We start from the raw sequence: 15,489 nt of genomic DNA on the forward strand, positions 1-15,489 counted from the left end.
TTGGAGAAACAATATCGCATTCATACTTAAGCTGGGAAACTATGTGGCACATTTGATACAGAAGCCCGACTTCCAACAGCTTCAGGGCACTGGGGCTGTTTTGAAGCTCTGCATCTGGTTAACACAAGGTTATAGTGATCCCTTAATTCAAATAATACAAAAAAGGATTTCAAGAAAGCTGGTTAATACAAGCAATAATGGCTATAGTAAATGGGAAAGAAAATGTTCACCTTAAAATGAACCACATCAGCCACAAAAACTTGTAGAGCACCATATCTGTAAAAAGCAATCACCTCTGAACACAAAATACCGGTAGGTCTAGATGGTAACTGTAATTATCAACCTACCCCATTAACAGTATGCAGAAGCAAAAACACTCAAAATAAAACAAATTAAAAACAAATTATAATGCAGCATTGACACAATGTAGTGTAAAATAAAAAATACTGTTTTAAAAAAAACTGAGTTTTATACTTTTTCATTTAAAAAAGGTTAAACCAAATGCTTTGCAACCTCACATGGCAAAGTACATGACTGTGAAGATTTGACCGTGTTCCAAGGGTTGTGTACTGAAAATGTGCATGTAGACGCTCACAGTTCATAGGAATGGAAATTTGTACCGCATAACACCAAGTACGGCATTGTATCCACCACCACTGCAGCTTGTGAAATTGACACCATGTAAAAAAAAAAAAACCCTAACTGGTTTGAGAACTGAATAGTATGGAGTTCAAAAAGAGAAAAATACACAAAAATATGAAATTCTTTAAAAACCATTAACAGGTCTGTGCAATGTAACAGAGAACTTAATTCCACGTGTTCATCTCAAATGTTTTGATAACACCTCTGTGGTGTGTCATAATCCCTTTTGTTTGTCCCATTTCTTTTATTTCCTGTCCTGAACATAACCGAAACGCTGTGAAAGTAGTGGAAGTCCGACAGATAGCTGCACCATAGATGACATGGCCTTCCTGCTGATCATGATCAACAATTTCTGATATGATAGAAAAGTAACATGACATGATATGTACTGTATGTAGTGGTGACAATGAGTGTCCGTGACATGATATGTATGTAGTGGTAAACGAGCAAAACTCTTGCACACGTGGTCACCTGCAGATAGACAGGTGTGTTGGACAACCCCAATGGCCGACCAACGTAGAAGAAAGCACTCCCTGCTCACCAGCTTGCACACTTGCAAATAAAAATGGAACGGGAATTGCAACGTTTCGCTCTGGAATCCTTCATCCCAAGATGACCAGATGATGGTCTACGCACTGGCATTTTGTGTTTATTATTTTTGCAAGTGATTAAGATGGTGTGCTGGAGTCTTTTCTTCCATGTATATAGTGGTGACAATGAGTGTCCATCGCAGCGCTGCCTTTGACATGATGTTTGGACTAGAGCCACCACTGAGCGCAGGCTCATCATTCTCCACAGTAAAACTGACTGCCAGTTCCAGTCAGTACAGGGTCAATGTGAGTGACTACTGGTCAAGTTTCCATTTTCCAAACAAATCCTTGGGGAGAAGTAGCAGCTCCATTGTAACAGATACGGTCTGGTCGCACAAATTGGCAACACTCCACTTCCTGTGCAGTCTTTTAAGAGGTCAATGTAGAAGTTTTGTTGAAGTCATTGTGTAACATAAAAAACAGCCAGTAAGTCGAAGCTGTTATACCACCTGGTCACCAGGTGGCGCTCAGTCACACAGAAGGCCAAAGTGGTGTGGCTATCTTAGTCCCGCTCTGGAGGTCATCCACTCAAGACCTTGACATAAACTGTAAAAAATAAATACAAAAAGATCATAAAGTACATGCAGAGCAGAGTCTAAACATACAGGATTCCAACATATCAATATGCCAAAAATGATCTAACAGATTTCATGAAAAACTTGTCCCCCCCCAAATGATCTTGTCACATCAAGGTCACGGTCAAAATGTTAATATTATAAGTGCCATAGAGCAACATGCACTCAGAACTCTTCTAAATTGCTTGCTGATGTTTGTATGCTTTAGACAGCAATGGTTCTCAAAGTGGGGTCCCGGGGTTTGTTTCTTTTTGGAACACAGTTCCTATATGATATGCCTATGGGGATTCCAATAGACCCAGGGGGTAGAGGAAGTGATATCAGAACTTCGGTATTCTATTGGGAGTGTGTGTGGGCGCAAATGGACGCTCTCATCTTACCCCTCTCCTGTCAGTGCACAGCAGGACTGGATGTGCCAGGGGTGGTCTTTGATGGAGCTGAGGCTGAGGTATTTGGAGATCTCGGCTGCAGACATACAGTCCTTCATATCCTGCTTGTTGGCAAATATCAACACAGCTGCCTTCCGCAGGTCCTGAGGCCAGACACAAGGATCAGACAGAGAACAATGAAACCAAATGCACTAAACATTCACCGTTTCAACACAGACAGGGAACAATGTGCATGCAGAACAGTGGGAACCACTGGCACTGGTGGAATATAATCATGTGTGGGGCAATGGTTCCCAAATAGTGGGTAGGGACCCATTTTTGGGTCGCGGACTAAATTTGTGTGGGTCACAAGTAGATTTCTGTTTATTTTTTTTATTTCCTACATTTTGTTTTTAGTTATTATTTGAGAAATCCTCCAAAATGCTTGACTTTTCATGAACAAGAAACAACTTTAAACCATTTTCTATAGAACTTCATAAATAAACTAGAACATTTGCAGGAAGGCGATGGTGCTTGCAAAGTTTCATCGGACGCTGTGTTCAAGATTTGCATCATTTTGTTCAAAACGGCCAACTCAGCCAATCAGGATGGAATATGCAAAAGCTAAGAGATACGTCTTGATCACATGACTACAGAGATCTTGTGTACCCATGAAATCTGAAGGAGTAATGTAAATAAATAAATAAATCACACCTAGTGTTAAGTGAGCTGTGCTGAGTTAATTTCATCAAGCGTCCTAGATAGATAGATAGATACCTTTATTATCCCAAGGGGGAAATGCAGTTGTCCAGTAGTAGCACAGCAGTATACAGTTATTTACAAAGTTACAGAGACGTAAGAAAAAATAGATAAGAGGGAAAGAAACAAGAGAACAAAAAAAAGAGCAGTACAGTACCAATAAAGAGAAGGTGCATCAATAGAGGGGGCGAATAATATATAAGTATATATACATAAAGTGTCTTGCAAAAAAGACCATAGCAGTCAATGCTAGTTAGTGCAAACAAGTATCTCACTGTCATTGTTAAACAAAGCAAAAATACTCAGAAACTACCAACACAAACTAATAGTGCAAAGTAAAAAAAAATCAGTGCGAAAAAAGAAGAAACTAGGAAGCGTGTCACCGCAAGACGCACATGAGCACTCTTCCTGGACGGTCCTTTTGGGTCAAAGTCAATACAGCAATAGTTCCTTAGAGGTCAATGTCAATACAGCAAAGGTTCCGTCAGTCTAAGTTAGGAAGGGAGACCTTTTCAAGCGTCCGTTATGTGTCTCGTTGTACAGCTTAAGGGCAGCCGGTACAAAAGATTTTCCTAATCTCTCACATCTCCGTCCTGGGTAGGTAAAGCGGTCGTTTCCTCTCTTACTCCAGTAACTGGTGATCTCTAGATGGAGGGGGTGGGAGGAGTTCTCCAAGATGGAATCCAGCTTCCTCGCTGTGCGCACACTGGTTACTTCCTCCACCCCCTGCAGAGAGGACCCGAGGACAGAGCCTGCTTTCTTCACCAGTCTGTTTAGGTTAAACGTGTCACCTGCTCTGTTGTTGCCACCCCAACATGTTATACCAAAAAAGAGGACACTTGCCATGACAGACTGATAGAACATCTGTAGCATCCTATTGCACACCCCAAACGATCTCAGTCTTCTCAGGAGGAACAGCCTGCTTTTCCCCTTGCTGTGAATCGCCTGTGCATTGTCCGACCAGTCCAGTGAACTATTCAGGTGTACTCCGAGGAATTTGTAGTTATCCACAAGCTCAACCACCTCACCGTTAATGGTGCTTGGCACCGGGGGGACTCTCTTGGAGGTGCGGAAGTCCACCACCATCTCCTTGGTCTTGCTTGCGTTGAGCCTGAGATGGTTAGCCTCGCTCCATTGCACAAAGTCCCTAACCACACCATCGTGCTCAGCCGTGTTGTCACCCGAGATCTTGCTGACCACCACGGTATCATCTGAGAACTTCTGCAGATGACAGGTCTTGGAATTGAAGAGGAAGTCCGATGTATAGAGAGTGAACAGGAAGGGTGAGAGCACAGTTCCTTGCGGGGCCCCCGTGTTGCTCACCAGCACATCAGACCGACAGCTCTGCAGTCTCACAGACTGTGGCCTTTCTGAAAGGTAGTCTGTGATCCATGCCACAAAGCCCTTGTCCACTCCCATCAGCGTAAGCTTCTCCGCAAGCAGAGACGGTTGGATAGTGTTGAAAGCACTGGAGAAGTCAAAAAACATAATTCTGACTGTGCTGCCCAGATCTTCCAGATGGGTGAGAGCCTTATGGAGCATGAAGGTGATGGCGTCGTCAACCCCAATATCAGCCTGGTAGGCAAACTGAAGGGGGTCCAGGTGATCACTGACCGCCGGTCTCAGGAGGTTCAGAACCAGCCGTTCAAAGACCTTCATGACCTGTGATGTCAGGGCGACTGGTCTGTAATCATTGAGGACCGAGGGGCGGGTCTTCTTAGGCACCGGGACAATGCAGGAGGTCTTCCACAGCTGTGGTACCTTCCCCGTCTTCAGGGAGAGGTTGAAAAGATGCGTAAGGGGGACAGCGAGCTGCTCCGCGCAAGCCTTAAGCACCTTAGAGCTGATGTTGTCAGGTCCCGCCGCTTTCCTGGTGTTGACTTTTCCGAGTTGACGCCTCACTTGCTCGTTGGTGAGAATCAGGGTGGGTGGGGGGGGGGGGGGAGGGGGAGATGGTGCAGGGGAAGAAAGAGGGCGGCAACCGAGGTCACCGTTTGGCCCAGCCGCTGTTTGTTGAACATGAACAGGAGCTCCGTCAAACCGATTGAAAAAACGGTTCATCTCGTTTGCCAGCTCCTCCGTGCCTGGCACAGTAGAGTTGGCAGAGCCATACCCTGTGATCTTCCTGAAACCACCCCACACTTGTCTCGTATTGTTCTCCCTCAGAGAGTTCTCCAGCTTAGCTTTGTAGCTCCCTTTTGCCTGAGCCTTGACTGTTTTAAGCTCCTCCACCACCACCCTCAAGCCCTCCCAGTCCCCTGCATGAAACAGATCTCTTTTCCTCTTAAGGAGGTGAATGATTTCTTTTGTCATCCACGGCTTGTTGTTAGAGAAGCAGCGAACCTTCTTGGTAGGAACACACACCTTCTCGCAGAATAGGATATAGTCAGTGATAACCTGACATAGGCTATCTACATCATCCCCATGTTCACTGAAAAAAGATTCCCAGTCTGTCATTTCAAAATCAAATCTGAGTCTCTCCTCCACCTCCCCAGCCCAACACTGAACCTCCCTGATGAATGGAAGCACTCTCTTCACAACAGGAAGGTACGAGGGATCCAGTTTCACCATGAAGTGATCAGAGCCACACACAGGGGGTAGGGAGACGCAACTGTATGCGTTTCTAACATTAGCATACAGGAGATCAAGAGTGTTCTCACCTCTTGTTTTGCAAGTGACAAACTGGGAGAAATCAGACAGGCCCCTAGCAACATTCACCTGGTTAAAGTCCCCGTTCAGCAGAATAAGGGAGCTAGGGTAGTGCGTTTGAAAACTGGCCACAGTTGAAAAAATAGTGTCCCGAGCTACCGCTGCATTGCCACAAGGTGGACAGTACACGGTCAGCAGGACAACGCACGAGAATTCCCGTGGTAGATAAATTGGTCTCAAAACGACCCCCAGTAGTTCGATGTCTGGGTTACAAATCACTTTTTTCACTGTGGCGTGTTCTTCCCTGCACCAAGACTTGCTAAAATAAACAAGTAAACCTCCTGCTCTTTTCATTTTGCCATTATTTTTCACTATCTCTCGATCTGCTCTTATCATACAAAAACCATCTACAGAGATAGAATTATCTGGACATGAACTGTTCAGCCATGATTCTGTAAGACAGATAATGTTGGCATCTTTGTATTCACTCTGAGATAACATGAGAGTTACTAGTTTGTCCGCTTTATCACTATCCTGAACTGATTGCTGGCCAATCACAGAGCGTTGTGCGAAGCTTGGCCAATGGGACCCTGGCCTGGGTGTACAACAAACCTTGTGCCCAGATGTAGGCCATATCTAGGGCAACTTTACATTTTTTGGCGCACGTAATATTTTGGGAACCGGACAAAGCCATGTTGGAGCCTAGCTTCCAGGAGCAACTCTCAAAAGAAATCAGCCTCCTGGTGGCGCTAGGCAGATGTGGAAAATGCAGGGTACAGGTTTTTCCTTGGCCTCTAGGGAGTTTTTCCTTGGCCTTGTCCTAGTTGAAATGTGTGTGCAAGATTTCATGGAAATCATGATTGTTCATGATTTGAGGCATTTTGTTCAACATGGAGCACTCCTGCACACGAAGCCAATAACAATGGAATATTATATGACAAATCTGAAAAACCTGTTTAGTTTAATGACTGATGTGTACCGATTTGCGTGATTTTTTGACAAAATCTGTTAATCTGTAAAAATGTGTTTTGCACAAATCGGCCTCCTGGTGGTGCTATTAAAAAGAAGGGATTGTGCATGCACAGTTTTGCTGTCACTGCCACAACAGTGCCAGAGATAAGCTGTCCAAAGACGGAAAGAAGGACACACGAATGAACGGACAGGGTGCAAAACATAAGTCTTGGCCATGCTTGTCGGCCTGGCGGAGACAATAAATAAGGGAAAGGGCTATTGAAAAGAGCAGATCTCCAGGCATCACGGTGTGACACGTGAGCTTGCAGATAGGCAGTTTTCACTATAGCTTGGGTCATGGTGAGACATCAAATTTCTATTTCAGGTCTCGAGCTAAAAGGTTTGGGAACCAGTGGTGTAGGGTCAGGGTGTACCACAAGCGTTGGCCACTGGCTGGATATTCAAACATAAAAACATTTCCAACAGACTACTCTAATGGATCTGTTTTCTTCCTTTGCAAGCTGCTTATCATCCCAAGGATGCCAGCATCCAATTCACCCTTTGTTAGCCTCCTGGTTGGTCCCTGACTGACCAACCAGCAGGCTCTATCTGCCTTGTCCCGCCCTGGTTCCGCCTTTTTTATGTTGAATTAGCTAAAACATAATATTTGGAGAAATAAAAACATTTAAAAACATGCTGATTCACTATGCTGCCACTGAGCAGCTCCAATTGACTGAAACAAAGTTTGAAATTAGAATTGAGCACACAGAATAACAATATGAAGCAACTGAATTAACATGGCAGTGGATGGAATGTCCCACTGAATGTCCCTCCAAGTCAAAGCAACCAATGGGTGTGGAGAGGGGCAGGACAATGGGCGGGACTTGACAAAGGGTGAATTGAGTTGAGACCTCCGTCACTAAAATGAATGAGAAACTGCCACTCACTGCCTGTTTATGTGTGCCTGTCAGACGCATTTGGATAGCCAGTAGCCACTAAAGAATTAGCATGATGACCTCTTTGCCTATGTTCTGCCAATGACTAAACAAAACCTATAAAACCATTATATTTTACAAGCTGAGATCCTCAGCTTTCTTTTTTTTTTTTTTTATAAATCTTTTTATTAGGGGCACAATTTTACACAACAAAAAACAGACAAAAACAAAACTAAACAAACAAACAACAAAATAAAGAATACAATAACAATCGCACAACAACAACAACAACAACATCAGCAGCAAGTGCACAACTCATGTCTTACAGTTCATGTCAGATAGTTGACCCAGCTCTCAGCTGGGAGAACAATGGGGACCAAAGGTCCTGGAACATCAGTCCTCGATTATGTATTTCAAAAGTCAGTTTCTCCAGTGGTAATAGTTGAGCTAATTGCTCTTGGAACATCCCAAAGGTGGGTGACAGTTAGGCCTGGGGCGGTATGGACATTTTGTTACCGCGATTACCGTCTTCCCATTTACCGCCGGTACTGCGGTAATTACCGCACCCCCGTATCTATTAATTAAGGTTCGGCGATAAGCCAAAATATTGCAATCATGGCAACGGTCCGCCATTCCGAAACACCGCTATTCCGAAGCAGGGTTAGGGTTAGGTTTAGGGTTAGGGTTAGGGTTAGGGGTAGGGTTAGGGGTAGGGTTAGGGTTAGTTAGGGTTAGGGTTAGGGTTAGGGTAAGGGTTAGGGTTAGGGTTAGGGGTAGGGGTAGGGTTAGGGTTAGAAGTCAACGTTCGGAATAGCGGTGTTTCGGAATGGCGGGGTGTAACCGCAATCATCTTCCCAAAAGTCGCCTCTCCACAGTGGAGAGGCGACACAGCCTGACTGCCCGAGATATACTTCTCCGTACAGCACAGCGGGTCTGGCTTTCAAAGGAGCAGATCTACAAGCTCACACCACATCGCATCCGCGATGCGTTCTGAGCTTTTAGATCTGCACTGTCGGGTTACCATAGTAACGTAGGCTAGCTACTTGGGCTTTTCAGACACAAACAGCTATGTGAACAAACCAGAAGAGGAAGGGTAGTCAGATCGTGTACAGTGATTCTGTAAACTCACGTCACGTCTCAACTCTCAAATCACAGTGATTGAGTGCTGCTATATACAGGTTTTAGTTACAAGACTTGACAGAAAAGGTTATAAAATCGCCGACGCGCCGCTGGACGGAGCACAACGTGCGACGCGGTGGAGCTGGAGAAAGTAAAATAGTTTCATTTTCGGTTTTGTCCACGCGGCCCGCGCTCCGCCAGTAATCCGTATGAATAAAAAAAGATATGCCACAACACAAGGTATGTATTAACATCCTTGTGTCGAGTGGATTACAGAGAAAGTATATGCTGCATTGCTGCTCCGTCATAGTTGTGCTCCGTACTCTACTGCCCTGCGTGCACTGTGTGTGTGTGAGTGACGTATGTGGGCGGCTTCCAACGTGTGGTACACGGCCCAGAGCAGAGCGGCATGGAGCGCATGCGGTCCTCGCTTCTCCCCCGTTTTAAAACTCGCTCGTTCTCAATAAAAATAGCCTATTTTTTTGTCTTTTTTGACCGCGGTAAGGACCCTGACACCGCGGTAGGCCGCGGTATACCGCGATACGGCGGTACGGCGGTTACCGAACCCAGCCCTAGTGACAGTTCATCTTTCCAAAATAAAAGGATACATTTTTTAGCAAAATATGTTATGGTAATTAACAGTCTATATTTTTTTATGTCCATCCTGATCTCCGATAGATCGTTCAGTAGGTACACACATGGGGACAAATCAAATTCCGTTTCCAGTACAGACCTTGTGAATGAGTGAATTGAGTCCCAAAAATGTTTTAGTTTTTCACATTGCCAAAAATGTTCCTCTGTTAGTTTTACATCTAGGACAGTTTGGTGAATTATCATTACAAATGTTATGCATTTTTATTGGTGTTAGGTAAAATGTATGAATAAATTTAAAATTGGCTTCTTTGATTTTATTACTTGTAAATGAAAAGTGTATTCGATCACAGATATTTGTCCAAGTGTTTTCTTCAAATGTCATTGCTAAATCAGTCTCCCAAATGTTCAACAAAGGTAAGAAAGCTGATTGACAGTCTTTGGATAGTATGTCATATAATTCACTGATTTTACCTTTAATTGTGGTTAATAGTGTTAATGTTTCTTCTATTTCATATAATTCTAATCTTAACTTATTTTCTCTCCTGAGTGACTGTATAACATTTCGCATTTGTAAATATTTAAAGAAATCTGTGTTTGGAATTCCATATTCTGTTCTTAAATCCATAAATGATTTTAACTGCTTGTTTGTGTGAAACAAGTCTTTAATTTGATTTATCCCCAACTGAGTCCACCTTTGAATATTAACTGATGTTAAATGTTTGTCCAAGTCTGGATTACGAAGAATAGGAGAAAGCAAAGTTGTACAGTTGATAATACCAAGTTTTTTTGAACAATCCTTCCAAGCACGCAATGTGTTTGATATGGTGAAACAGTTACCTATGTTTCTTATTTTATTAAATTGTTTTACAAATATAAGAGAGCCCAGTGGTATTGGGTCAACAAATTTAGCTTCCATCTGACCCATTGTGAGTCTTGTCTTCCCAACGACCATGACAAAACATTTCTTAATTGAGCTGACCAATAATAATATTGGAGGTTGGGAACACCAAGACCTCCCATGGATTCTGGTTTCATAAGAGTCACTAATTTTATTCTGGGTTTTTTGTTACACCAGATGAATTTTGAAATCGGTCTATTTATTACTTTGAAAAAATCTGTAGATAGGTAGCATGGTAACATTTGAAAAAGAAAATTTAGTCTTGGAAGGACGTTCATTCTTATCACATTTATTCTTCCCAATAGAGATAATGGTATCGTAGCCCATTTACACAGATCACTTTTTATTTTTTGAGGACAGTGATTTTCCCTGTATAAGTTCTCCAGTTTCGGTGTGATATTTATTCCTAAGTATCTAAACCCTTCTGGAGTCCAGTTAAAGGGATATGCGTTGTGCATCATTTCTGTTGGTGTCATGTGCAGGAGACACGCGTTAGATTTGTTGAAATTTATCTTGTATCCTGAGTATTTTCCAAATTGTTCTATTTCGTTATATAAATGTATTAAGGATTGCTCTGGTTCTGTTATGTATAAAATAGCTCCTCAGCTTTCTTATGTGTAACTTGGGGCAATTAAAATGTTTAAATAGAAGTATATTTGAAGTCTACACTAGTTATACTTCTTATGCTGTAGGTCTATTTTGACTGAATTAAACAGACATGTACTTTATATACAGTATGCCGATTTCAATAGTGTGTGTGGCCAGCTTGTAGGTGTTTCAGCTTAACTTGCTACTGCCACCAAAATGTGGACTGACCAAGCAAAATACATTTGCGGATCCCTACCCAAACTCAAAACTAACCTAAAATATGTTTTCCTTACAATACATAGTTTATCACCTTTAACACCTTGATAGCAGAATCCTCTGCCCCCCACCCACATTCTCTGTAAATATAACTTATGGTTCTACTGAGTTTTATTCCAATATGCTTTGTATTGAATGTGTATTTGTATGTACCACAATGGAAACAAGCCCCCTGGGGATTTTCTTTGTTATCCTTTTAGCATAACCTTTGACTGTACTACCTACTGTTAACAATTGTGTTAAGTATTCAATCAATCAATCCTGTGTGGGAGTGCCTGTCTGAGGTAGTAACATTACATAACATTCTGCCAGACTTAAATGCCAGTGGGCATTTTAATTAATATAGCCTGTTCTCCTCTTAACTTTCTGAGTGCCCACATCCAGCTGGATCCAGGAGCACCACTTTTAAATAACTTTTCTCCATGAGCACCTGGTCATTCTGCTTTTATCGTTTATCATGTTCTGTTGTCTTGAAGATGGGTCACTGGGTCTAATAATAGTTCTCCATCCTGATGAAAGTGCCTATGGTGTGCGTACAATACATGTGGGCGTGCATATATGAACATGCATGAATGATCAGGGTCCCAGTTTGGGGGTTTGAAAATACGGTTGGTCCCCCTAAAATCCAAGTTAGTTTACAATAGGTTCATCTCAAGTTCTCAACTAATCGTCAATATTATCATCAATAAGTAGAAAACTACATAAAGATAAACTTTGAAGGCAGGAGGGGGGGAAAGCAGCAGAATTCACAACAAGATTCGTCCTGGATTATATTTTTATATATAATATATTTTTATATTATAAGTTCCTCTGCTGGCCCTTGGCTGTGTATGAACTCTGAATGGTTTACCTCATGAGCCAACATCCTGTAGAGCTCCTCTTTAGAAATGGCCAACCTCTCTCTGTCTGTACTGTCCACCACCAGTATGACAAACTGTAAAACAGAGGAGGCAAAAATCACAGTAACATTTTCAAAGGCCATTTACAACAGAGCGCAGTGGGTGGGCATTTATTGGCCGAAGACTTCACAATGGCTTTGGCCCTGACACTGGTGACTACTATGCTAATGCTCCGCTTTTGAATGGGAGAGACTGACAACACATGACAAAAGAACAAGGACATCTCATTTTGGAGAGGTGTGTGAGAGAGAGACAGTGAATAGGAGAGAGTTATTGTCTGTGAGAATGATGTAAGGAGGTGGCTGCTGGCAGATGTTGATATGTAATATGTATCTCTCCGCATCATGTTACAGTTGTGTTATATAATATACAGTCTGTATAGACTACTAGATGGTGTGAGCCGTATATACAAGTATAAGTGAATTCCTGTGGTCGCAAACACAGCCCAGTTCAGGGTGTTCTTTTTTTCCTCCTCCTCTCACTTTGTCCATACACTGCACAGCTCTGACCCTAGCTCTGCTTTTCTGATGGGCCCCTTTGTGGATGAGTGACCTCTGACTTGAGCCGCCCCAACTGCTGTCTGTGCTCTGAACAAACACGCCAGCTGCCATGCTCTGGGAGGGGACTGCTGCTGCTGGCCACTACTTTTGTCTCCCTCACCGACAACATCTATTAGGGATTAAGAGCCCAGCTATAGTTACAGCCTCGCATTGCTGTAGCGCTGAAAATGTGAGACTCCATCCAAGGCCCGCTTCCAATGACAACAGTGCTGTTTTATTGCTCATTCAAATCCACAGGGATAACCCCGTCCAGCTGATCAATTCTGCTTTAAATGAGCTTCAGTCACATGGGAATGGCATTCAGAGTTGATCATGCATGTGTGGATGAGCAGACATGTTACGGTTACCATCTGTGTTACTTAAAGAGACACTCACCTCTGTATTGGAGTAATAGGTATTCCAAGAAGACCTGAGAGAATCCTGCCCTCCGATATCCCACATCAGGAAGTGAGTGTTCTTTACCACTATTTCTTCCACGTTGCTTCCTATGGTAGGTGAGGTATGGACCACCTCATTCATCAGACTGCATAGGGGCAAAAGGGACGCAGGTCATCATTGTAAACAAAGACAAATATACAGGCTTATATAGAGAGTGGCGGTCAGCGCTGTAAACTACTTACAACTGGTAGAGTATTGTGGTCTTTCCTGCATTGTCCAGTCCCACAATTATCACCTTGTGCTCTGCAAAATATGAAAATTACACATTTGACATACCGGTAATCGGATTTGTAACATGAGCCACGAAGAGATGACAGGTATTTAGTCAACTCAACTAACCTAGTAACCCAGTGACATTCTTCCAAAGTCGACCCATATCTCAGAGTTGTGGGATATATGAATTACCTCATTGTCATTTACTTTGTTTAAAAAAAGGCAACATCCTGCCAGGGCAATGTGGTAAAGTATAGGCCATGCCAATTTCCGTTGTAGGCTTTTCCTTTCATTCATCGCAGTGGGTCCTTTCAGAATCATAAGGACACTGAACTTCCTTCCTACACTCGCCTTTTCAAAGGCAACGAGACCTCCTTCTTCAAGCACGACTCAAACCACAGCAACTTGCTGCTCCCATTCATAAATCCACTAACACTGCCGTAAGAACCATGCAAAGGGACACTTTTAACACCTGCCTGCCAAACAGGCACACATGACAGACCAAAGGCGGAATCGACGCTGGCACGTCCATGCAAGAATATCCCACTGGAGGGTTTTGACTTTTCCACCTTTTGAGGCCTCTGGTGGATGGAGAGGAAGGAAGTCTGGTCAGAGGGCCAATGATTCTGACAGTTTTTGGCACAACACGCAGGATGTTGGAGGATGCATTACTGCATGTTTATTGCTTAGTGAGACAGAAGCTACCCTATGGTGGCCATGCATAGAGCTAAGCAGAGAATGTAGTCTCATCCAAGATGCTCCCAAAAAACAACATTAAACGTTAAAATTCACACAAAATCTACTTGTCCAGTCACACAGAAACTTGCAATTACATTACAGTCCAATGCTTTGGATTTTACACAAAAACACACACACACACACACACACACACACACACACACACACACACACACACACACACACACACACACAATGAATATATGGCCACTAAGCACTGCAAGCAGGCTATAGAATAGGATGCCACTACAGTACATCTCAACAACTCCACTCAGATCTCTTTAAGCAAGTGAAAGCTGACAGTGGGAACACTATAATCCAGAATTGGAAAATAGGATTAGTAGTCTAAGGCTATTATCGAACTGGACACATAGAAATGCGACAAAAGGTCAATAGAATTGGACCAAAGAGATCATTATGTTGAGGATCATCTCCCATTCTCCACAGAGCATCTGCAAAGAGAATGGCAAGTGAAGCTACCTTTACATTAAATGAACCTGTGATTTAACAGATACATTGTGTTGGGGATGAGGACGATATTATATTGTCTTTTCTCCTAATTGCCTCATCGATTATTGATTGATCAGAATTCCACGACAGGGACCATTTAATTATTGTCAAAAACAAAAAAATAAACCCATCACAGTGTATTTCTAATAGCCAGTTGGTTCAATGCTTGATAAAAATGCTCTCGTTATCAACAAGTTGCTTATATAGAACCTAATCATGCTTAACATCGCATGATCTATTCTGCTATGTGGCACTGGCAAGATACCTTTCACACCGACGTCAACTAATTTAGTTACTGCTTTGGTATCTTACTTATACTTTGACAAAATGTCGCATTTTCGAAAGGGGAGGGAAAGGAAATCACATTTGACTGAAATCACTGAATTTCAACCAAAAATAGCGTTGACTCATTTCAACAATAACGTTAAATCAAACGTCAAAACGGTCCAGCGACAGTAGAAACGATGCGTTTTAGTCCAACGGTATAATGAAGCTGGATAATAAGCCATGCTAGCTCATCGCTAGCTTACAGCTAAAACACCAGCTGAACGGCTCGGCGGACAGTGGCAGCAGCCGTTCATAACAGTTTCACGTAACGTTTTACCTACCTTCATTACAAAAGAAACTCCACAGCTTAGCGAATATGAGGCCCATTGTTGTTGACGACGATAACGGTGTGGTTCCAGCTGTGTGGACGTGTGGACGCTTTTAGTATGGTGACTGTCTGTTATGCGCGTAATGTGTGTGTGTGTGTGTGTGTGTGTGTGTGTGTGTGTGTGGGCAGCTCAGCTTCATCCACAGTCCACACTGTAGTTATGTGCTTCTTTCGCTGGCTAACATGAGCTGGAGCTTCTATCCTTTCCAACAGGACTCCATCTAAAAACAACAACAACTATTTTAAAGGTTTAAAAATGGTGAAGATTCCTTTCTTGTGTGTGTGTGAGATCCGTCGCAGAAAGGCTGATCCTCCGCCACCGGTTGGTTGGTTGGTTGGCTCACTTGGCTGTGTGTAGTGCACTGGTTCCCAAACAGTGGGTCGGGACCCATTTGTGGGTCGCGGACACATTTTTATGGGTCCCTTAATTTTTTTTATTTCATTTTGTTTATTAACAACAAACTTCAGTGACCCCCCCCCCCCACACACACACACACACACACACACACACACAAACATAATTTCACGAGAA

General features: G+C 42.9%; 1 protein-coding gene across 1 annotated transcript; it reads right to left on the bottom strand.

The window, feature by feature from the left end:
* Nucleotides 1-575: 575 nt before the first annotated feature.
* Nucleotides 576-15,225, bottom strand: arl8 (ADP-ribosylation factor-like 8). Its single transcript, XM_080751613.1, has 6 exons — nucleotides 14,911-15,225; nucleotides 13,024-13,084; nucleotides 12,779-12,926; nucleotides 11,795-11,878; nucleotides 2,188-2,339; nucleotides 576-1,778 (listed from the first exon to the last, which is right to left on the bottom strand). The coding sequence occupies exons 1-6, from the start codon at nucleotides 14,954-14,956 to the stop codon at nucleotides 1,730-1,732; spliced, it is 540 nt and encodes a 179-aa protein (XP_080607739.1). The 5' UTR covers nucleotides 14,957-15,225; the 3' UTR covers nucleotides 576-1,729.
* Between the last annotated feature and the right edge of the window lie 264 nt (nucleotides 15,226-15,489).

Source organism: Nannobrachium achirus, assembly GCF_963921795.1.
Source record: "Nannobrachium achirus genome assembly, chromosome: 21".
Taxonomy (NCBI): Eukaryota; Metazoa; Chordata; class Actinopteri; order Myctophiformes; family Myctophidae; genus Nannobrachium; species Nannobrachium achirus.

Coding starts and splice junctions, on each gene's coding strand:
- arl8 (XM_080751613.1), bottom strand. CDS start 14,956: ATGGGCCTCATATTCGCTAAGCTGTGGAGTTTCTTTTGTAATGAAG. Junction 11,879..12,778: donor CCTATTACTCCAATACAGAG/GTGAGTGTCTCT, acceptor TCTGTTTTACAG/TTTGTCATACTGGTGGTGGA. Junction 2,340..11,794: donor ACAGGATGTTGGCTCATGAG/GTAAACCATTCA, acceptor GTCTGGCCTCAG/GACCTGCGGAAGGCAGCTGT.